The sequence below is a fragment of the Podarcis gaigeae genome, assembly GCF_964106915.1.
Source record: "Podarcis gaigeae genome assembly, chromosome: 1".
Lineage (NCBI taxonomy): Eukaryota > Metazoa > Chordata > Lepidosauria > Squamata > Lacertidae > Podarcis > Podarcis gaigeae.
In genome coordinates this window covers 22,837,456-22,862,447 of record NC_139678.1, presented here as the reverse complement: position 1 = coordinate 22,862,447, position 24,992 = coordinate 22,837,456, and the positions used below count along the sequence as shown (strand labels likewise).

The 24,992-nt window shown below is 43.1% G+C and overlaps 1 protein-coding gene across 3 annotated transcripts in view; it reads right to left on the bottom strand.

Moving 5' to 3' along the window:
• Positions 1-24,992, bottom strand: part of FBLN5 (fibulin 5) — a 53,624-nt gene that overhangs the window by 27,642 nt on the left and 990 nt on the right. Inside the window, exons 2-5 of one of the 3 annotated variants that reach the window (XM_083735815.1) lie at positions 21,977-22,031; positions 15,857-15,907; positions 12,331-12,382; positions 9,848-10,096 (exon numbers count right to left, since the gene is read on the bottom strand). In XM_083735815.1, the coding sequence (XP_083591941.1) occupies positions 9,848-10,096; positions 12,331-12,382; positions 15,857-15,907; positions 21,977-22,031 (407 nt within the window). Of the gene's footprint in view, positions 1-9,847; positions 10,097-12,330; positions 12,383-15,856; positions 16,040-18,347; positions 18,628-21,976; positions 22,032-24,992 lie in introns of those variants that run through there. The other 2 variants (XM_083735817.1, XM_083735816.1) reach the window with 2 other exon arrangements.

Genomic DNA, 24,992 nt, shown 5'->3' with positions numbered 1-24,992 from the left:
GAGCCAATTCATATTTTCTATATATTTTGGCCAAACATCTTGATTATGGCATGGAGCTGCAGCCAGTTTTAGGTTTGGAACCAAACCGAAGAGAAACAAACAAAGCTGAACCAAGAAATATAAGGCAGGAGCCAAGAATAGCAATCAATTTTATGTGTCAGTGTGAACGGTGCCATCTCTAGACGCTACACAGAACCTGCAGGCAACACAGTTTTCCAGAAATCTGAGGGCTGCTTTGACATTTAAACAGCACTATGGAACCCAGCTGAAACATGCTCCACATTGATGGCTGCTCTGTGCTGCAGTTCTAATGGTAGAGTGGCTTGCCACACGGATCCCCTACATAATACAGTACGGTGAGACTCTGTGACACTACCAGACACAAACATGCTGTATTTTATACTTGCCATGCTGAACAACTGCAACACCATACAGTGGTACCTCAGGTTAAGTACTTAATTCGTTCTGGAGGGCCGTACTTAACCTGAAACTGTTCTTAACCTGAAGCACCACTTTAGCTAATGGGGCCTCCTGTTGGTGCCGCGCCGCTGGAGCCCGATTTCTGTTCTTATCCTGAAGCAAAGTTCTTAACCTGAAGCACTATTTCTAGCTTAGTGGAGTGTGTAACCTGAAGTGTATGTAACCCAAAGTGTATGTAACCCGAGGTACCATTGTAACAGTTTCCTCTGTGGGAGGCCAATGGAACATGTAGACCAGTAATGCATGAACAAAATACAGTGGTACCTCAGGTTAAGAACTTAATTCATTCTGGAGGTCCGTTCTTAACCTGAAACTGTTCTTAACCTGAGATACCACTTTAGCTAATGGGGCCTCCCGTTGCCGCCGCACGATTTCTGTTCTCATCCTGAAGCAAAGTTCTTAACCCAAGGTACTATTTCTGGGTTAGCGGAGTCTGTAACCTGAAGCGTCTGTAACCTGAGGTACCACTGTAAAGGATTTTGGCCTGGGAAGAGAAAGCGCTTAGCATGAGATGCTGAGGAAGAGAACCAGGCCTCATATAAGGGCTTAACTGGTGAAGAAACTGAAGCACAGGCTTCTCTTTAAATATCTTTAGGTTGCAAGCCTGAGGGCAGGAACCGTCTTATTACTGATCATTGCAAGCTGCTCTGGGAGTCATTTCAGCTGAAGAACGGGGTAAATAAATAAGTAAATAAAGATAATTCCAGCACAGCTTGTTCATGTGACCGCAAGAGTGGGCTGCTTCAATTGTTCTGATCACCAGAAAACATGGTTATAATTTAACTGGAAATAGAGAGAAAACTCAGATTTATCCCAACAAGACAAACTCAGGTGGGGACGTTGTGACTCTCTAGACTCTAACTCCCATCAGCCCCAGCCCACATCGCCTTTGGTAAGCGATGATGGGAGCAGCAACTTGTGGAGGGCCCCCACTCCACCCCTCTCCACTTTACACCATGGCTGGGAGGGAGACAGAATTGTGCACTTGTGTTCTTCAAACCTGTGTACATAATAAAGCATTTCAGTACTTTCTTGAATGTCCGTCCATGTGCTCTGTAAGCTAATGATTATTTAGGATTGTGCAAATACACTGCTACATGTAATAATAATAATAACTTTAATATTTGTGGCCCGCCCATCTGACTGGGTTGTCCCAGCCACTCTGGGCACCACTTTTTCTACCAGTGAAAAGTGCAAAAATCTGTGAGAAAATGGCCATTACCCTAATGTACAACTACCCATGTTTCCCAAGGCAATAAGTACATGTGCAGATGCCCTCTGTGGAATAGAGAGATTCCCCCCCCCCCCAATCATTTAGTGACTTGTAAAGAAAACTTGCTAATGGGCCAAGATCATTTGTTCATTCCTTGCATTCTTTTACCCAGCATGTAAAATGGTTCCCATGCTATGTTAAATTACTATCAGAACAGACTGAACTAACAGACACATGCTGAATTTAATGGACTTGGCAATGCTGAAATTAGGAGAAAAAGAAAAGCTTGAACAGAAGGAAAGCAAGGACAGTGAACAGTGTGGAGAGTAAGCAACTAATAAAGAAAGCTGGTCAGACACAGTGATGAACTATGTTTTAGTGTTATACGAATTTCTCTTGGTTTTGTGGGCTCCTCCCTCCCTTCTGGCACAAATGGAAGCAGAAGACTGAAAGCTTTGGCTTTCAATTCTAACTAACCATGTTTACTCATTATATCTGCACCCAGACAAACTGTAATTTGTCTTAACTATGGTTTAGCAAAACATGCTGTGCACACACACACACACACACACACACACACACACACACACACACAAGCCCAAGTGTTGTTAACTACATCCACAACCAGATCAATGATATGTACTGTACTGTACAGTACCGGACAGATTCAGATATCTGAAATCAAATCTCCACTTAGCCACGTCTCTGTCTAATATAACTCTCAGGGTTCTTAAGAAGTTAATATGAGTGAGAGAGACACTCTGTACACTCCCTCACCTCCCTGAAGGAAGGTCTGGATAAAAATGCAATAAATAATTCAACTCTGCAAACCGAAACAGTGTGAGCAAAATCTTCCAATCTGGCCCTGGTCCATACAATCCATGGCCTCTCTGGCCAATACTCTTGATAGCTATTTTCTTACTAGAGCCACTGCTTGAGAGGATATGGGACACAGTTTTGCCTCATGGAATTTAGAAGTCCCTTTGTTCACGTAGTCAGGCCCTGCCTGTCTTCCAATTGTAGTGTGGATTTTGCCTGGCAGGAGGAGGCTGAGAGCCAATTGTATCAAGACAAGCGCATGAAAACATGAAAGCATGAAAGCTGCTCACTCCTTCGTTGTTTTCATGACCAAACAGCTGTCCGCACAAGCCAAAATTGGACTTCAAAGTATTTTATCTGGTTCCTAAGTAAAACTGTTACCCACAATTTATGTGGTAAGGAGAATAAATTTATTTTCAAAAGTTATGAGAGATGTATCAAGATATCCCATACTGAAACAGATCATCTCTTTTGGGGGTATTTATTTTTTATTTTTAGGAGGTTACATACACTTGCTGAAGAGAGACAATATGAAGCCACGTACACACACACACACACACACACACACACACACACACTTGTGCTGCTGCTTTATGTATGCCCCTAAAAGTCAAAGGATTTCTACCAATCTCTTCTTTAAAAAAAAAAAAACTTTTTAAGAGCAAAAAGACCTCTACAGAACAAAGAATAGCTAAAATATGAATCATATTAACAATTCAATAATTTGTTTTATTCCCACATTTTTCGGAAACGAAATATTGAAACCTATTCTAAGAAACATAGGCTGAGCACAGATAAACAACAAAAATAATTTCATCATAACTTGTTCCAAGAGACACCAGCCAAAACAGATTTACAAACCTATTCCAAGGAACAGGAGCCAAAGAGGGAGAGGGAAGGAAAGAATATTGTTTTAATGTGACCTTGGGGGAATATCTATATATTTATTTATATTATCTCTAGCACCACTTTTCTGCCTATATCGTTATTCCAATATAAAGTAAAATCTTTCCATCTACTTGATATGTTTTCCCCCTAGCCATTGAAACATCCCAATTTTACTTTATTTGTACTCTGAAATAAATAGCAATATATAAAAAAAACTTATGAAGATCAAAAGTTTTGGCCTGCTAATTTACTGGAGAGCTTCATAATGCCAAAAATGGAATTGAAAATAAAATATTTTTTGCCTGGGAAAAGACATAAGGAGAATGCTCTTAGTATGAGATGCAGAATGCTGATAAGGGTGAGTTTCAGTCTCCTGTTTCTACAACTTTCCCATCTCCCTAAATTTAAAACTGTACTGCTGCTCCATTTCTTATTTTCCATTTCCCTGCACTCAGACCTTCCCAAAGGAAATAACAATAGAAGGGTTATAGCTGCTACCTTTTTACATATGGGGAAATAGTTGCGTGGCAGACAGATGTTCACCAGGTGAAACATTTTCCACCAGTGCTGTTTCATGCCAGGAGATACTATGCCAGTTCCATTTCTGTGTCACATGGAATTCTGAAAGGCACAGAACTCTTCTTCCCGAAATGTGGCAAGTATAGGAACTTAATAAGTTGCCTTATACTGAATTAGACTATTGATCCATTTCGCTCAGCACTGTTTACACTGACCAGCAGTGCTTCTCCAGGGTTTCAAACAGGATATTCCCAGCAATATCTGAAGATGCTAGAGAATAAACCAGGGATCTCCTTCATGCAAAAGCAGATGTTTTACCACTGAGCTACAGCCCTTCTCCAGCAATGCATACCTTGGAATCCCCCACTGCTGGGAGATGAAACAACCACAGCGTCATCTGCTCATTAATATCCAATGACCACTGATGGCTGGGGGCTACTAGCTATATGTCATATCCAACCTGCTTTGGGGGGAAGGGCAGTGAAGAAGAGAGTTTTTGGTTTTTTTAATGTACCCAGCAATAGATAACCAAGTCATAGAATCACAGAATTGTAGAGTCAGAAGAGACCTTGAGGACCATCTAGTTCAAACTTTTACAATGCAGGAATATGCAGCTGTCCCAGGTGGGGGTCAAACCTGCAACTTTGGGGTTATCAGCTATCCAAATGCAGCCCATAGCAAGCAGAGGGGCCCCGTGGGCTCCCAGGGTATGCTGCTGCTTTTGGAAACTGATGCAGCTTTGAAACTTCCACTGTTTCTCTGGGTGCACACACATGCATCTCTAGGCTCATGCTGTGAATTTGCAAATAAAAAAGTATTACAAAAATACAGTCGTCTCTGCTGACAAGGAAGCAAATCCCATAGAAGGCTACTGTCTGATCTTCCTACTAGTTGAGGAAGAGGAGAGCATGGGATTTTCTCTTTGTTTTCCTTTTATCACTGTTCCTATGTTTCCCCTTCTGTTACAAATGATTTCCCCCCTTTCCTTACCCATTTCCATGTTTTCATATCTTTGCTTTTTCATGCAGCCACTCTGCATTAAATATTTTAGCAGGAAAGCTGCTTCTTCTTTTTTGAAAAAGTCTACCCATTGCGTTTCTTTCTAACAATTCTGAACGAGGATTACGAAAATCATTGTGAAGCAGGAAATGGCAGGGGTGGGGTGAAGGGAAATTGGAAGCGACTTTCAGCTTAGCTTATGAATGTGTAATGAAAGAACGTGAGGCTTTGCTTCAGTCACGGTGTGCCAAGGAGGGATACTGAACAAAAGGGTCATTATTATGGCTGAGCATTCTAAGAGCTTACAAGAAAAACAGTCAAAAAAGGAATAAGTTAAAAGGGGTCACAGCCGGATCAAAAACGTTGGCCTAGATTTAGTGCTTTATGCTTTGCTTCAGGAATGCAATTTACTCCCACCTGGATCCAAGCAACTTCATAGCAGTTGTGTCTATGGTGGTATTCCCCCGTACACGTAGATATGTCTAGCTTGCTTGCTTGGGCTGCAATGCCCTAATTAATCCATGTTGTTTAAGCATATATTTTTTTATCCTTCATTCATGTTTCAAATATGGCAAACATGCAAATGGCAGAGCTCCTCTTGGTAACATGATTCATGTCAATTCAGCACTTGTATAAACCATGTGAGTTACTCCAAAGTATGGGGCATACGGGGTGTATGGGAAGGGGCACTATCTCTGCTGGGGGAAATGTCATGCTCCTTCTGGAGTAGTTCGGCCACAACTGGTCCCCACTCTGCTCTCAGCTCTTGGTTGTTGCTCCTTGAAGCTGCCAGTATGTGACAGTGGCCACACCCTGGGCAACAGCTTTGACCGGTCAGCTAAACCAGGTGAGCGTAGCCAATAGGTCATAAACCCTTGGTGAGTCTTGTCTATCTCCTGCATGTGAAGACAAGCTCTGGCAGATTGAGTGAACAAGACCAATAGTGGGTTCCATGGTCAAGAAAGCAGATGGGGCTCAGGAACCTGGGAAGGTAGCCCATCTAGGAGTTGGGTCATTTCCACAGAATGGAAGATGGCAGGATCCCCAAGGATGTGCTCTATGGAGAGCTGGATTCAGGCACCGGGCCCATTGGCAGACCAACTCTAAGATGTCTGCAAACGAGACATGATGGCTGGCAACATCAACCCCGCTGTGTGGGAATCCCATGCAGATGACCATAGTGCCTGGAGACAGACAGAGAGGTTGTGTATCCACAGCAGTGACCGGAAGAGGAATAACCTCTGGAATGAGCTCAAAGAGAAGAAACGGCGTGGTGCACCTGCATCAGCACAACTGGACGCCTTCATCTGCCCTAGCTGCAGTAAAACATATCTCTCCCATATTGGTCTCTACAGCCACAGCAGGTGCTGTGTAACTCTCCAATGGTTTGACTTCACTCCTTCATTGTCTCCCGAGATAGACAGATGCCAACAACTTCAAAATTGCTGCTGCTAGATTAGATACACCATTTGCCTCCTCTAGCAAGGCAATAATTTAATTCTTAAATGCATATAGTGGTCTCTCTAAGCCAGTACTGGAACCACAATGCAGGAATCTCAGCTAAATTGTTGAAGATCCCCTTCAGTTCTTTCCCACTAAGAAACCAGAAGTTCAGTGTGTAGCAATCACAACTTTCTAATCAGATGAGAAGTCAGTCAGTAGTATGCTACATGGTTGCTTCCCCAAGTTTAGGGAGAAAAGCAGAAAGGTGGTGCACAATTGCATATTGGGAGCATAGTCAGCACTAGAATCCTATAATCACAGGACAAGAAAGAAAGCTTTCCAGTTCACAACTCTAAGGCAACAACCCTAAGGCATGCCAGAAATGTCTGCCAAATGTAGCAATACTTAGAACAATCTTGATGGCTTCAGCAAATTGGGCAAATCATAATCTACAGTGGAAGAGACACACGCCCTTGGTCACTAGCCAATCTGATAAATGAAAACCCTTTCTCAGACTCAAATAAGCAATTTAGCTTGAGAACTAAATGTGAAGAAATGCCTACCCTACAAGCCTGCAGCCATGGACATTTCAGATGACCCCAGAATAAATGGATTTCAAGATGCAGAGTTGGGAATAACCACTGCCTGGATCTCGGGGAGTCCTTGCTGTGAATAGTGAACAGTACTGGGGCAGATGGACTGATTCTGAGATTCAGGTTAAGGCAGTTTCATATGTCTGTGAGTGCAGAGGAGGGATAGAGGAGAAATTTGGTACAGTGTACATTTTAATGTGGACTTTTCTAATTCACAGTTGCCAATAGAATATGTGGACCAAAATGCACTTATCCTTCAGAATTCACACTTCCACGAATTTTGTAATGCAGTTTCTCCAATCACTGGGTACAAAAAAAATAAAAACAAAACAACAACACGCTGACAAACTTAAAGTTTGCAAACCAATGTAGAAATGTTACAAACTGAACTTAAAATAAAAAAGAGAAACTGAGAGAAAGCCAAATTGACTGGTTTTGTCAACCCCTAGTTCTCAGGAAATGAAGAACCTTCACAATGCAGGAAATGAAGAAAGCAGGGTTCCCAGGTCCTATCCTGGAGACTTTGCTTATCACTTTAAGAGTTCAGAGCCAACGAGGGAGTATGTGTTGGGGGTAGTGAACTCCTGCCCTTCTGCTCCAATGGTCCTTTTGACTACTTTTATTTGCCACATTCAGTGGGGTGTAAGCTGGAGAGAATGGTGAGAGAATGAACCATTTGGAATAGCAGGGCAGGAAGTGGGCTACTGCATCCTTGCTCACTCTCTCAACCTCTTAAATCAATGGACAGTCTTCCCACTAAGCCACATTCCCACAATGAATACATTACAGTGGTACCTCGCAAGACGAAATTAATTCGTTCTGCGAGTTTTTTCATTCTGCGAGTTTTTTCGTCTTGCGAAGCATGGATTCCCTGGGTATTAACGGTTTTAAGAAAAAGGAAACAAACTCGCAAGATGTTTTCGTCTTGCGAAGCAAGCCCATAGGGAAATTCGTCTTGCGAAGCAACTCAAAAAACGAAAAACTCTTTCGTCTTGTGAGTTTTTCGTCTTACGAGGCATTCGTCTTGCAAGGTACCACTGTAAATGCTTTTGTGAATACAATGCACCACATGGTATGTCAATGTTAACATGCAATGTACTAGACACTAGCCCATAAAATGTTTTAATAAAAATGAGTTTTTGAAAGCCCTCCAAAGATATCGTATTAAATTAGATACCTCATATGAGCTGAAGGGGGGGGGGGGAATCTCACCATCAATTACTATGAAATGATGTAACATAAATAGAATGGACAAGCCATAATGTCTGTTGTGTATTTCATCTGACAATCTAGAGTTGTCTTCACCAACCTGCTGCCCCACTCCAGATGTTTTGAAGAACAACTGCCACCATCCCCAACCAGCAGAGCTGATGGGAACTGTAAACCAAAACATCTGGAGGGCATCAGGTTGGCAAAGGCAGCAGACAAATATGTTTGGACCATTGTACATAGAGGATGATGATGGACTGAATTACTGAAAGTAGCTGGCATGAGACAAAAATAGTTTCCAAAAAACAGCGCAGCCAAGCTTTTGCTCTCACTCTGATCCCCTGGAATCCTATTAGTTTTACAGCTTTTGATTCCATGTATACTAATGGGATGACCCCAGTGTGACGTCCTTATCCAAACAGACTGAACTTCACCAGGAATTACTTTTAACTTAAACCTTATGGGTTTATGCTTGGACAAAATATGGAAGCATCCTGTTGGGAAAAGACCACCATACTGGTATTTTATCATGACCTGTGCCGGCATTGCAAGTGGATGTAAGGATGATCAGAGCTGTATTTGTTGTTGTTCTAGTCCCTGGGAACAGCTGCTACTGCCAAGCACACAGCTGCTTAGCTATAACAAGAGATTGTGCGTAACATGGATCATAACAGAAATGTTGTATATTCATCACCTAGACTTTTCAGGCTCTATTCAGCTATGAGTGATCGCCAAAGAAGAAGAAGAAGCACTAGAAACCTACAGACCTAATATTTGGGGTAGGATTTTTTAATATAAAAAATAGCTTCACCGTGATCAATTTGACCTTAAAATGCATGAGTGTTGGCACACACACATTTAAAACCCAAGTTTATTAAATTTGCGAGGTCCATGCCTTTACACAAAATACCATAAAACATTATTAAAAGATGGCAAAATAAAGAAGGCCTCCACAAGGTTATACATTGAAGAAGGATGGTCTTCTCATTATCTGCCAATTTGAATATCTTCTCACTGAGGATTTGGGCCTCTTAAAAAACAAAACAGACTAGCTTCTGACTTAATACATGGACTTTTACATCAGTATATTCTTAGCTCACATTTTTAGGAGCTACCCTACTCTCTCGATTGTAAATCCTTTTAATTGATTTACCTTTTATGGTAAAGGGTGGGTAAGAAATCTAATAAATAATAACAACGATTGATAAATAAATAAATAGGCATGATAGAAAATCTGAGATAAAAAGATAAAAAGATGAACTAGCATAAATACATTTGGTAGGTATATAAACACAGAGACAGATAAATGATAATTAATTAAAAGCTCTCTCCTTATTCCATTTGGATTTGATATTTTTTTTTGCTTTTGAAGTAGATGTATAGTTTCCCCCCCAATAATTGCCATTAGATTTCATAAAATTATTTTTATATAAGCAGTGTATTTATGTCAGTTTATAACAGTTAATTTTTTGATCTCTATATTTTTTATTATCATATCTTCAATTTGTCAGGATTTAATCTCTTTTTTGCCCGGATAGATAGATAGATAAAATGTGAATAAACTGGGATAAAACTGGTGCAATAATAAAAATAGCAGGACAAATATTTCAGATTATAATAATAACACAGCCATCTATTAAAATAATAAAATAAAAGAAATATTATAAGACATTTTGCTACTTACCCACACACTGGTTGCCTTCGCTCATTTGGTAACCAAACCGGCAAATGACTGGAGTTCGTGCAGCAGTTGGATAATTGGGAGCAGGAGCTGGGGCTGGAGGTGGTGGAGGATATGCGTTAGGGTAAGGATTCAGATATGGTGATCGATAAACGGGATTTGTTCGTGGTATACAGAGATAGCCACCATTCTGGTTAACGCACACCATATCTCCTCTACAGGCCTCGACAATAGTCCGACATTCATCAACATCTGAAAGGATGCAGAAGGGGAAAAACAATGTATCTCTCTGCCAGTTAAAGGTTTATTTAGCAAATCAATCATTTGCTATTTAGATCAGTCAACAACTAATGTTTGTACATTTAATCAATTCATCATTCATCATTTATATGCATTGCGTGGACAGGCAGGGGCCCCCAAACCCTGGGCGGCCCCTGTGTGGAATAACGACTCAAGGCAACGTGCTATGGGATTAAAATTAGACACAACTTTATTATGTTTCAGATGTGGGTAGACCTTGGCTCAGGCATTGGGCGTTTATCCCTTCCCGTCCCCTGTCTGGGGAACATCAGGGTTGTCCAGTGTGGGGGGGGGATGGGCTGGCTCTGGAGAACATATGTTCAAGCAGAGAGAGCCCGCCCCCATTACGGCGCCGTCACAGGAGAGTGCAATGACAACCTCTAGGCGTAAGGCCAAAGCCTCCCCTCAAAAACAACTCCTTTAGCGGGGAACCGTGGTATTGCTGCCGTAAAGAAAAGGGGGGTGTGGGTCACTGCTAAATGCCCACCCCCATTTAGGGAAAATAGACTAAAGGATTCTGCCCAAGACCTGATACTGCCAAAGTTGTGATGTTTTGCTATGGGAAAGGCAAACCTGCCAATGCAGGAGATTTCCTTTCCGGCCCTTCAACAGTGACCTTGATGTGGAGAAAAGGTTAACCTGCCAAAGAAGTCTTAACTGAGGGTGGGTAGGGTGGAAGAAGCCAACTGATGATTCCCAGGTAAGATCCTCCCCCTATTGTGTGGGCAGGGTGGTCCCTCCCCCTACCTGGCCTGATTACATACATACATTTCATTAACTAAAACAATGGAAGGCTCATTGATATTACCTTGGTCTTGCCATGTCATGCAGATTGATAATGGTTTGTGCACAAGGTGAAGCAGTAATGCAATTTCCCAGATCCCCATTTTTAACATCCTGTCACACAGCTGCTAAGAACCATCTAATGGTGCAATAAAATGTAGACCTGCATTGGCAAGATCAACACAGGCCAACAGGGAGGTCTGGCATAAACTAGACTACTCAAAAAACCTCATCTAACCCACATGATTTTATCTTATCCTACTCTTACGTTTCTAGTGAAAATGTAAAAGATCCAGTTCTTATTGCCTTCTCTACTACGGTTTCATTGCTAATTGCAAACTACTGTAGCCTTTTTCCACTAACACATTTGTAAAAGAACATTGGGATGCAAATTTCAGGCTTGTGGTTCCCCACCACCACCCCCGACACTGATGGTTTGATTTGGCAGCTGTGAAACTTGGCTCTTAATCTGGAACTGCAAGCTTCTTTTACACTCTTGCTTGCATAAACATGGTTACAGGATATTAAACTCTGAGGATTTGTTTCAGATCTCCTCTTAGCTCTCACCAACATTTGAAAGTTATTTCATGTGTCGTAATGAATTGACTTCAGACAGATACAAACTGATTAATAAGATTAGACTGCAGACACCATTTTGGAGACCCTCTTCCTGTTTTGTCTCCTCTGCCAGAGAGCTAAAAAATGAATGAGTTTTGGGGAGGGTTCAGTGGGAGAGCATCTATTTTGCGTGCAAAAGGTCCCTAGTCCAATCTCCACCATCTCTAGCTAGAGTTGAGAAGGCTCCCTGTCTGAAAACCGCTGCCAATCAGTGTGGACAATATGGACCAGTGATTTGACTCAGTATATAACAGTTTCCTATGTTCCTAACTAAAGATTTGGTGGTCATACTAAATACCACCAAATGAATACATGGATCCAACTGGCAAGTATGGATTTGAACCTAGGTTATACGTACAAAATCCAGCAGCCTGGCTGTTGTCACCATGTATTAATGACATCATCCCTAACTATAGCCATTTAGAATCATAAAGTTGGTAGTGACTCTGAAGGTCATTTAGTTTAACCCCCTGCTAATGCAGGAAATCTGATGTTAAAGTATCCCTGATAGAGGCCTCTGCTTAAACACCTCTAACAAAGGAAAACAGGTCATGCCACCAATAAGTTATTCCTAACATTTAGTTGAAATCCCTTTGTAATTTAACCCAATGGTTTGGGTCCTACCCTCTGGAGGAACAGAAAGTAGCAGATGCAGTTAACACCCTGAAGCAGACATACTGAAGGACAGAACCATAACCAATATGCTACAATCAGACAAAGGCACTGTACATAATGAAGAGTCAGTTGAGTCCAAGTTCAAAGGAATTGATGCAATAAAATCCTACCTAAGCACTGGCCCAAGGTACGGTCCATCTCAAACCCATTTGAGCATTGTTGCTAAAAAGAGAAAAGAAAAGGACACTCAGTCAATGGAAACCTGGATAAACACAGATCAGAATGAATTCGGATTCTCCCTTCCACACTTTGGTGCTGAGTTGCGAAATTTGCAGCAGACACACAAATTCAGGTACCACTATAAGATACCGTAGGTGAATGAAAGAACCCACAAGTGCCATGATTAAACTCCTAGTTGGCTGTGATCCTAAACCCAAAGCATTCTACCACTAGAGAATGTGCACAATAGAGATAATATCACAGTTCCATTCTTTTGGGTCAGGGCTAGATTTACTCTTGTCATTAAATGTGCAATTATTAAACTAAGGGCTCATCCACACTGCCATGTGACCTGCCGCTTTCACCCAAGAAAACCCACAGCGGAACAGTGAATTGAAGCAAATGGCAATCAGGTTTTGCATGGGTTGCCATTTGTCCCCATTCAGTGGTAAAGTGTGTGTTTTCTCCAGGAAAGCTGCGGGACAAAAAAATTAAAATAATAAATAATAAATAAATGCACAGGACAAGTGAAGTGTGGAAGAGCCCTAGATGTAAAACTACTGCAAAATTATCACACCATATCCTTAAAGGACACTCAAAGCATACCCACCCATAATCCTCAGAGCTGTAGTTTACCCCTCACAGAACTACAATTCCCAGCACCCATAACAAACAACAGTTGAGGTTTCTTGCCGGGGGGTGCTTTAAAGGTATAGTACATACACAGTTGTATTTTGTACCTATGTCCCCCACCCCATCCCATTGCACAAGCTGGATTTTGAAGTTTTCAATATTCTGATATTCTTTTCAAAGAGAGAAAGAGACAAGGAAGGAAAGAAAAGCAACAACAAATTTAAAGACATTTTTAAAGGTTTCTTTTTTAAAAAAGCGCTAAAAATGAGTTTGGGAAAAACTACTGTAGTTCAAAAGACCAGGTGGCTCAACTAAATCATTGGCTTTAGTTTCTCCAAATTCCATCATGCATCTTCTGGCAGACCATTAGAGGATCTTGCTGGGTGAACACGAGGTCTTCAGGAAACTACCCTCTCTCCCATCACTTTCCCACATTGTTCCAATGTTTGCCACTAGCAGCGTTCAACTCTCTATAAATACAGCAATCTGCCATTCAGGATGCAAGCTTGTTTAAAGCACATGAAACTTAATAATTCCACTGTGTGGAAGCATAAATGCATTCGTTTCGTGGAAGGGACTTGCAAGGATACATAGCCAACCTATCAAAAAGAATTAAAATTGCAGCGTTTTTATTTACTGTACATCTCTCTTTTGTTGACTACAGTGGTACCTCAGGTTACATACGCTTCAGGTTACATATGCTTCAGGTTACAGACTCCACTAACCCAGAAATAGTGCTTCAGGTTAAGAACTTTGCTTCAGGATGAGAACAGAAATCGTGCTCCGGCGGTGTGGCAGCAGCACAAGGCCCCATTAACTAAAGTGGTGCTTCAGGTTAAGAATAGTTTCAGGTTAAGAACAGACTTCCGGAACGAATTAAGTACTTAACCTGAGGTACCACTGTATAGCCAGGGGAGCCATTTAGAAAGGATGGGAGAAGTTGCCCACCTTTCCCTTGTTTTTCAGACATAATGTAATGTAAATATTCTTTGGTAATGTTTGTATCTTTAGTAATGGAGCAAGATAAAACAAAGCAAAAATGATGCACTTAACCCAACCTAGGTGGTGGTGCTTTTCTTGCAATTTAAACATGACTGTTGTCTAGAAACAGGCCTTTGAACTTTACTGTGCATCTTTCCCCTTCATTTTTAAATATCCCAAATGCCTGAAGAAGTATCCCCCCCCCCCCCAAAAAAAAACCCTATAACATTGAACTCTCAACTTATCCCTCGGCTTTATGGCAAGGTACAGAAGTTATATGAGATACCTGTCATCTATATCTATGGATATAAACCTTATAGAAGACACTCTGGGAATGTGAGTGGAGTCAGAAGAATTAGGTGCATTTTATTCTTATTCTTAAAGTGAGCCTTGCTTCCTCCTGGCCTCACAACTGAAGATAAACCCTCAGGTTTCCTCTTCCCTACGGGCTTCAGGTGGGCTGCTTGCCTTTTTTAGTTAACAAAACACTGCACAAACATTCATGAATTCATCAGTTCATTAGTGTGCTTGTACTATTAGTGCTCTCCACTAGTAAAACCAATTGTTTTTAATTGCAGGATTGCTCTGAGAAATAGAGAGGGGGATTATTGATGGGGGCCATATATCAGCATCAGCTTCTGCTTCAGACTTGCAAGGGTTTTTAGAGCTTAGCCTTGGGGGGAACTAAGCTTGATGATGGAATACTTTGAGGTTGTTTCATAGAATTGTAGAATTGGAAGGGAAGCCCGGGGGGGGGGTGTCATTTAGTCCAACCCCCTGAAATGCAGGTAACTCAGCTAAAGCATCCATGACAGATGGCCAACCTCTGCTTTAAAACCTCCACGGAAGGAGTTTCCAGAGTGGACTCGCTGCTCTAATCTTGTTGGGTGTGTCTTCACCCTTAAGGGAAAGACGAAAGGGAATGAGCCCCTTATTTACAACCTGGAGAGGCTGGACCACTTGGGATGAGCAGTGGGAGGAGTTCAAAATGGTGCCTGACAATGACTCTGGGGAAGGAACCCGGTTAGGACAGACTGTGGTGTGGCCCCTGACTTCCATCTGTGCATTGTGGGGAGGAGTCTACAGGTGAGGGATCTCAGCAGGTTGCCACCTATCTCATAAGTACCAGCCTCAACTACTCTGCCACCAGCACTGCCCCTGATGCCACCAGAGCTTCAGCCTGCATCAGCCTCTACCAATATGCCCCTGCCCACAGAGGAGGTGGCTAATGCCCAGTCTGATTCTTAGGTGGCCCTGCTGCCTCCTCTGTCACCTAGGGCACAGAGATGCTAGCACTGGCACAGACAGACAACTCAGGTACAGTTCCTCAGGTGTTTGCTTGCTCAGTCCAGAGCTGCATCCCGCTTGCTATGCTAAAGCCATGCATGCCCTGCTCCTTTAAAACAGTGGTGCTTGCTTCCAGAACATACTGGTCTGAGTAATGAAATCTATAGTAGGAAATGAGATCCGAGTCCAAGTCCCACATCCAGGACAGTTTGATCCAACCCACACCTCAAGGTGCTCAGATGAATGAAGGTGCTGGGAGCGGGCAGGCAGCTGCAATAATCCATGTCCACTGAGCCCTCCATCCTTGGCCCACGAGATTGCCACCCTGAGAAGACAGCTTATGCAAGCAGCTCAGCCAGCTGCCCCACCAGTCAAGACTTGTCTGCCCACTGGTCAAGTTCCAAGGAAACTGGGATCAGTTCATAGCATGATCCATTCATGTGTGTGAGGGCAGCAGAGCCCACCAAATACTCATCTGACAGAGGTGTGTTCTGCAAAAAAGAGGAGTATCAGCTCCCATCTCATTGCGCCTGTTACGGTACTATTGAAGCACTGGGAGAATTCATTGATACCAACCTCAAGTGAGGATCCATCCTGTCTTCCATATCTCCTGCTGGAACCCCGATCCTGTTCGAAGAAGAAATCAGGAGTAACAACTGCTGTGCGCTAAACAGGATTACCATCCCTAATCACTACCTCTGTTCACTGATCAAAGGCCATGCACCATCAATATCTTCTCTAAGCTGGATCACAGATTGGCTCCAAACTAGTAAGAGTCCAAGAAGGGGATGAATGGAAGACTGCTTTACAAACCCAATATGACCATTATGAATATACTGTCATCCCATTTGGCTACTGCAATGCCCTTGCTATCTTCTAACACCTCATGAACGACATATTCAGATACCTTCTTGACAGGTTTGTGGTGGTTTAACCAGCCAAAATCCTTATCTGCTTGGAGTCACCCCAGCTCCAGTGGTTAACAACAGGAAAATCTCCATGTCAAGCTGGAAAGGTGCAAGTTTGACCCCTCCAGCATCAACTTCCTTGGATACCTGTATCTCCCACCAAGAGGTAGAGATGGACCCATACCAGACACATGGCATGCTAACCTGGCAGTCCCCCAAAGCCAAACAAAAACTTGCAAAGCTTCCTTGGCTTTGCTAATGATTACTGGAGGTTTGAAAACCACCACTGCACTCACAGACTGTCTTAAGGGAAATAAGTCATTTCAGTGGACAGCAGACACACAAAAAGCCTTTGAACACCTAAAGGAACCTTTTGTTTCTGAACTGATCGTATACCACTCAGATCTGTCCCATACCTTTGCTGTGGAACCTGATGCCTCTGGTGTGGCTACCAGGGTGATTCTGCTGCAGGCTGAAGAGATGGGAGGAGGAGCTTGTCCCTACATGTACTAATCCCCAAAATTAACCCTGCCCAAACAGAACACACCATCTGGTGCAAAGACACTTTCAAGGTGCAGCAACACACTATAGAGATCCAGATGGACCACCACATCTTAGGGATTGCCTGGCCACTAAATCAACGACAGTTCCACAGGTCACAGTTTTTCACCTGGTTCCATTTCAAGATCGCCAACATACTCAGCACTCAAAGTTGATGAGAGGATGCCTTCTCCTGCAAGCTGGAATACAACAGCACCAGAGCAGAATGGGAGCCTGTACTGAACCCTTCATCCAGAGCAATTGATAGTGGACAACTCCTGCCAACCTAGCAGTTCGAAAGCACGCCAAAAAGTGCAAGTAGATAAATAGGTACTGCTCCGGTGGGAAGGTAAATGGCGTTTCTGTGTGCTGGTCTGGTTTTGCCAGAAGCAGCTTAGTCATGCTGTTCACATGACCCAGAAAAACTGTCTGTGGACAAACGTCGGCTCCCTCGGCCAGTAAAGTGAGATGAGCGCCACAACCTCAGATTGGACTTAACTGTCAGGGGTCCTTAAAGGAGCAACAAAGATCCCTTTGTTGAGGGGAAAAAAATGAAAGAATTAACTTCCCCTAATGCTGACAGCTCCACCGGCTACTCTGTTCAGGGTGGACTATTCTTTCATCCTAAAGCAATCTATGTGCCACCATGAGAACTTAGAGCCCAAATGCTCAAGCAATACCATGATAATCCCACTACAGCAGTGTTTCCCAACCTTGGGCCTCCAGCTGTTTTCGGACTACAATTCCCATCACCCCTGACCACTGGTCTTACTAGCTAAGGTTGATGGGAGTTGTAGTCCAAAAACAGCTGGAGGCCCAAGGTTGGGAAACACTGCACTACAGGACACTTCAGACAACATAAAATCCTGCACACAGTCGCTCGTGAATTCTGGTGGCCAAAAATAAACCACCATGTAGAAAAATAGGTGCAATAATGTACAAAAATTGTGTGACACCTGCTAGTGGGCTGGCCTACCTCCTGTAACTACCCTCTACACCCACTGGACCATGGGAAATGGTTTCTATGGACTTCATCACTGAACTACCCAAACCTCAGCACCACAGTACAATTTTAGTGGTGGTTGACAGCTTCAGCAAGACGGCTCATTTTGATCCCTTGCACTGGACTCCCAAATTTGTACACAACTGCTTCTAGAACTCTACTCAATAGACTCCATTCCTTACCAGCTATGGATTCCACCCATGCACCTTTCACTCATACTTTATTGGTTGCTTCAGCTACTGACTTGGTCCAAGAATTGCAAGCTATGCAACAGCTGCTACAAGAACTCGAGCCAAGGCCAGCTGCTACAAGAAGGAGCCAAGGCCACTTATATGAAAGCTGCTGATGTGCACTAACCACCTGGAAAAGACCACCTGAGCGTGAAGCCACAGGTTAGAAGGCCTCAGATTTGGGTCCTGTGTCGTTGAAGCACAAATCAACCTAGTCACATTCTGGTTACTTCTCTGGCTCTCCACCCTTATTATCCCTGCCCCCTCCACCACACTCATACTGATCTGACAGCAGCCCCCCCCCCCCAGTGAACATCAAGTGGGAAGAATAACTTGAAGTGCGACACATCTTAGACTTTAGATAGCACCACGGCTGCCTGCAATACCTGATCCACTAGAAGGGCTATGTCCCTGGTGATTGGTCCTGGGAAGTTGATGTTCAGGCCCCTGAACTGACTGTTTTCCACATAAGCCCAAATCTAAAGGCCGAGAAGGGGTGGAGGGGGGTAATGTCATCAGCCCCATGGTGACATCATGGAGAGGCTGGGCTCACCGGGATGAACAATGCGAGGAGTTCAATATGATGCCTGACGATGATTTTGGAGAGGAACCCAGATGGTAGGGCCAGATCGCAGCCAGGCCCTGAGTGCCATCTGTGTAGTCCAGGGGAGAAGTCCATGGGTTAGGAATCCAATGCCATGGCGGGACCCAGTGTATTGCTGAGCTAACGCCATGCCTGCTCTGCTCCTTTGCAACAGGAATACAAGAGGCATCTCTACGGTTGGATCAGCATTTTAGGTTGCCAAGCCATGCACCAGTGATCCTTGCCTTGCTTCCACAACATGCTGAACTGAGCAATAAGTCTATACTAGAAAATGAAATCCAAGCCCCACATCCAGGACAGTTTGATCCAACCCACACCTTCTCAAGGTGCCGGAATGGATGAAGGTGCTGGGGGGCGGTGGGAGCAGCTGTGATCATCGGTGACTACTGAGCCCTACAAGCCTTTGCCCAGGAGATTGCCACCCTGAGAGGACAGCTTGTGCAAGCAGCTCAGCCAGCTGCCCCACCAGTCAAGACTCTTCAGCCCGCCTGCCAAGTTCCAAGGAAACTGGGTTCACAGCGTTCATGGGCCAGTGTGATCCATGAATGCGTGTGACTCAGCAGAATTTCCTGACAATGCAGTGAAGGTTGTGTTCATCAACACCCTGCTTGATGAGGATAACAAGGGGTGTGTCAAATGTTGGACCAGCATCTTAGCTTGCCTAACTGTGCCATGCACATGTGGTTTTTGTGGTTTTTTGAGGGACTATCAAGAGGACAGCGCTCTGTTGCTGCCCTAGGGCCCTTTAGGAGATGGGCAGCATATAAATTTAATAATACTGGAAGACATCATATATACGTTTCCGAGGACAATTCAAAGTGTTGGTGTTGACCTTTAAAGCCCTAAACGGCCTCGGTCCAGTATACCTGAAGGAGCGTCTCCACCCCCATCGTTCTGCCCGGACGCTGAGGTCCAGCGCCGAGGGCTTTCTGGCGGTTCCCTCCCTGCGAGAAGCAAAGCTACAGGGAACCAGGCAGAGGGCCTTCTCGGTAGTGGTGCCCGCCCTGTGGAATGCCCTCCCATCAGATGTCAAAGACTACCTGACATTTAGAAGACATCTGAAGGCAGCCCTGTTCAGGGAAGTTTTTAATGTGTGACATTTTAATATATTTTTAATCTTTGTTGGAACCCACAACCCTGGGATTATGAGTCTCATGCTTTACCAACTGAGCTGCAGACATATGCACATCAGATGCATTTCTAAATAAACTGCAGCAATTATTTTTAAATTTTCATCTTATACTGTACATATAAAGTAGCATGTGGAATGTTTATGAAAACATGTGTACTATTTTATCCTAATTTTTTTACTATGTGTAAATTTCCACCTTAGGTAGGTGAAGCAACTAGTGAGCAAATTATTTAAATTGAAAGGCAACAGCTAGAATTTATTTAACAGGAAGGAGGGAAGAGGCGAGGGATGAAGAGGAACAGCTTAGGCAAGTATATGATTTTTAAAACACTTCTAAGCAATGGAATAAAAGCAGAGTCCAGCTTTCAAGTCAGCCAGGTGAGCATTCAGAATCTCACAAACTTATTGCTGGCTTTAGGGCTAGGCCTCAGATTCTGTCACACACCTTGGCCTTGGAGCTTCTATGTGACGGCAAAAGGCATAAACTGTTGCTACTGTTTCTGCCAATATGGATCCTTTATTCCCTCTCTGTAATCTCCTCAGTCTCTCTGTCCTGTTTACAGTTCTCCTCAGAATCTCCATCTCTACCCCCATCTCCTCAGTTTCATATTGCAGTTCCTCAGAGCCAAAAAGAGAGAGACTGCTCCTAGCATTCCAGAGACAGCTATGCAGCTACGATACCAGGGTTCTATTATTATTATTATTATTATTATTATTATTATTATTATTATTATTATCCTGCAGTTCCTCTGAGAGGAGCCCAGGGCAGCAAACACCAAAGCGGCAAAACAATACAGTTGAAAATAAGCAACAGAAAGTTCCCTAGCTATTATCCTCCCTGTGCCTCTCCAAACTATTCTGGGGACCAACCTCCAATGCTGCCATACTGTTTGGGGTTGGGGGCACAAAGGCAGATGAGAGGGAAGGGGACTTCTGTCATACAAGTGGACCTCCTTGTGCTAAAAGGCCAATGTCACTGAGTGGAGACAAACCATCGCACATAAAAACATTTAAAAATATTATTAACAGCTAAAAAAAATTAAGACCATCTTAAAAATAAATAAATAAAAGCAGTCACATATTATTATTCATTCTCATCAAATGGTAGGCCTCTGGGCCTGGACCTCCTTTCATTTTTTAAAAAAAACAACCAACTCTCTACTGTCTGGGTTTCACTTGCACACCTTAGAATTCTGGCCTAAAGTGTGTTTTCCTATATATTTTAAAGGTAAATTAAATAATGGCCATTTGCTTCTGCCTTCTGTATTCTAGGGACAATAGTTTTATCAAGAATCTCTCTGTCAACGTATGTCTCTTGTCACAGCTCATGTTGCAGGGAATTCTGTCCTGAAGATGCGCCTGTAGGAAATACATTTGCCGCCATCTGGCAAAAGTGGAAAGGAGCAGCTGAAACTCCCTTGTCTACAAAACTGTTTAGGTGCCAGAATCCTGCCCTCTTTTTCACCTGACCACCATATCTGTAGAAGTATATATTACCTCTGCCCTAACTACATTGCCTATTAGGTGATTGGGCACGATTTTGATGAATCTGTTATGAACCTGGTTAGGATTTGGGTAGGCTGACATAAGGAACTGAATTACACCAGATCAAACTATTGGTCTATCAAATCCAAGATTTTGTACTTGAAGGGTGGGGAACTTGTGGCCCTCCAGATGTTGATGGACTACAGCTCCCACAATCCCTCATCACTGACCATGTTGGCTGGGGATGATAGGAGTTGGAGTCCAACAGCCTGTAAAGGGCCACAGTCTACCACCACTGGTCTACTTTGGCTGACAGCAGTTCTCCATGGTCCCAGAAAGAGTGAGGCCTATCCCATGAGCCACTTCCTGGTCCTTTAAGCTGGAGATGTGTTCAATCACTGATCTATAAGGGTGTGGAGAAGATGTTGAGCTGAACTCAAGTTCTGCATAGCAATGCTGGGTCCTTACTAGTTTTTACATGGTTTTTCTAAGTCAGTTTACCATAACTTCTACTTATTGATGCAGCTATTGATTTTTGTTCTTACAAAGGCCATTTAACACTGTTGTTGTTGTTGTTGTTGTTGTTGTTGTTGTTGTTGTTGTTATACGCACCACCACCAAGTTGAATGAGAGAATAAGTCTAATGCAAATGTCAGGCTCTAGTTCTGTCTTGACCCAAGCCAACAATGTAACACAAATCCAATATTGCACTGTGTCCTGGTCTTCCTCTTTGGCAGTCCACGGTCATGAAATCTCTCTGTATAAAACGTTGAAATATTTGTGACATATCTTACCTGCGTCTTCCCACGACTTAAGAGGCAGGCAGCCACCATGAAAATGGTAATTATCCTGCAATAGGAACATAAACCTCATCATTATGCAGGACAGTGATATGTGCAACCCACCTGTTTTCTGATATGACCCCACTGCACTTAGCCAGAGGAACATTTAGCTAAAGGATAATTATAATCTGAAAATGGGGTCTGAGAACAAGCACACTCATCACTGCAGTAACCATGGGTGGTGTTGGGGTGTTCAAGACTTATATGTCAGGGGAAAGAGGTTAAAAACAGGCACTGAATATATAATCACTTTGTTGACTTTAATATGTGGCAAGCCAGCCCTGCTGCATTTGAGGCTGCTCTCTGCTGAGCGAGACTCTGGGCTTTTGCCTACAAAGGTCTGTCCTGACCGTAATGTCCACTTCCTCTGAGGGTAAGTAATGCTGTCTTTCCCTGCATCAGGTGTGATTATACAACACAGCAAAATTGGCCACTCTGGCTAAATTATCCACTTCCAACAGAAGAATAGCAGAGCAGGGCAGTGAAACATTCACTGAGTCAAGTAATACACAGCCGCCTATGAAAGAAGCATTCAGGAGGAGCCTGTGACCTATTGAACACTTCTTTAAAATAGGCCTGCTGTATCTTTAAGGGTCATCTCCTGGTTGTTGGGTCTAGGCAGAAAGTGTGGGGAAACTGTGGTCCTCCAAGACATTGTTGGACTCCATCTCCTGTAAGCCCCAGATAGTATGGGATGATGGGGAATGTACTACAAAACCACCCACAGGGGCTACAGGTTGCCCATCTGTAGAGAATTTGAGCTGTGTGATCCCGCAACTAGCAGGGAGTTGCTGTCCTCTGTTGTTTTGTCTTTTTGGTCTTCCAGTAGAGCTAGTGAGAACTCATGCTGCCTTTCATGTGAAGTCTATACTTAAAAGAACCCCTAATTTTATAGCACACTTTCAGATGGCACACAGTTTGAAAATCGCCGGGTTAATATCTGTCCCGTGTTTAGGTGCTGGATGCCAACTCTTCAAAGGTACAGCTCATTATTACAATTGATCATTAGGGTGCTGGGAATTGTAACTCTGTAAGGGCTCTCCTAACACTTCTCAGCACTCTTAACAGGCTGCAGTCCCCAGGATTCTTTGGAAGAAGCCATGACTTTTAAAGTGGTATAAGAGTGCTGACTATTTTTGAATACTTAAGGTTAAAATACAGCTTTCCCTATGCCTTGGAAATCAAATGTTTAAAATGTGAGCATTATATTTCTGTAGATTTGCTGCCATATAATCACTCAGTCTCTCAACATAAGTTTCTTGAACTTTAGTTCATACCGTATTTGTGTGATCTACTTTCCAGGAAAGCAACTTGATTACATTAGCTGACACAATCCATCATAATTTTTAGAAGAAGAAGAAGAAGAGTTTGGATTTGATATCCCACTTTATCACTACCTGAAAGAGTCTCAAAGCGGCTAACATTCTCCTTTCCCTTCCTCCCCCACAACAAACACTCTGTGAGGTGAGTGGGGCCGAGAGACTTCAAAGAAGTGTGACTGGCCCAAGGTCACCCAGCAGCTGCATGTGGAGGAGTGGGGAATCGAACCCGGTTCACCAGATTACGAGTCCACCACTCTAACCACTACACCACACTGGCTTAGTACAAGCCATTGAAATTTGATGTGTGAGAGAGTGTGGTAGTTTAATGGAGCTTGTGCAAAACAACTTTTTTGGTTGATTGCACCTTTATTAATATATAGCTTCTATGTCTATTTAACTGTTTGTGGGGGATTTGATTTAAAACATTTTCTAGGAAGGCCAGTGCTTCAAAGAAAAATTTCCTCATTACCGCTCCCAGAGTTTTCAACTCCCAAAGCACAAGTGGATGCTAACAGCATATTTTCTTCTCTCTGCTATTACAGAGAAGGCAAACAATGCTGTTTTTAATTCTGACAGCAACTTCTCAAGCCCTTCAGAACATGATTCAGAAACAAAGCACACAAAAAACCAAGCAAATCCCTCCATTGGTAATCCTGTGCAGGCAGATGTTTGCTTGCTTGGCAGGCCTTTCAGTCATAGAAAACTAGAATTGTTCTCCAGAGACACTGCCTAGTGCTATGTCATCTGTCATTCAATGCTGAACTTTGTCTACGGAGCTCCTGGAAGCTTTCCAGAGAGGTAGTCCAACTTCAAAAATGCACACCCAAGTGCAGATTCATTCTGTAGCACATGTAGAAGGAAATCAAGCTGTTGCTCATATTACAAAGCAGCAAAGCTGGGCTTGCCAATGAGAGTGTACAAGTAACTGGGCAATCCTGGATCCCTGATGAATGTACCAGTATATGGCACACCTGTTTGTGACCACATGTTGGTTACATCCACACATTAGAACATGCACACGTGGAAATATAACATAGGAAGATGACTGCTGGGTCAGACAGAAGTTCCTTCTAGCCCAGTTTGCTACCATGGCCAAGCAGATGCACCCATGGAACCTGCAAGCAGCTAATGAAGGCAAAAGCCCTCCTTGAGGGTGGAGGAAGAAAGAGGTTTCAGAGTCACCAGTCAACAGCAAGATTAAGAATTTGGCTTAATTCCTAGCTGCATGTAACTGACCTTGTGCATATTATTCACCTCTTGCCTTCCTCTTCCTCCGTCATTTTTTCCCATTCAAAATTTACATTGCAAGCTCCTTGGGGTAGAGACCTGACCTTTTTTGTTTGGCCTCCTCTGTAAAGCACCATTTACAGGGAGAGTGATATAATCTTCCTCATCAACAACAAATCCCTGAATTTCTGTATATCTCTTCAGTGTCATGTTTCCAGGTTTACTTTTGTAAGAGTTCTATTTACAATCCCTAGCACTTCTTCCAGACAGCTATTCTCAAGAGATCTGTCACATTTATCAGCTGGAGAGGCTGGCTTAGCCACCAGATGCAATAGCAGTTAAATAATAGTGATCGATGAAATCAATAATTTTTTATACATGTTTGCACAGGGGGGGAAACCCCTTTTAAGATCCACACT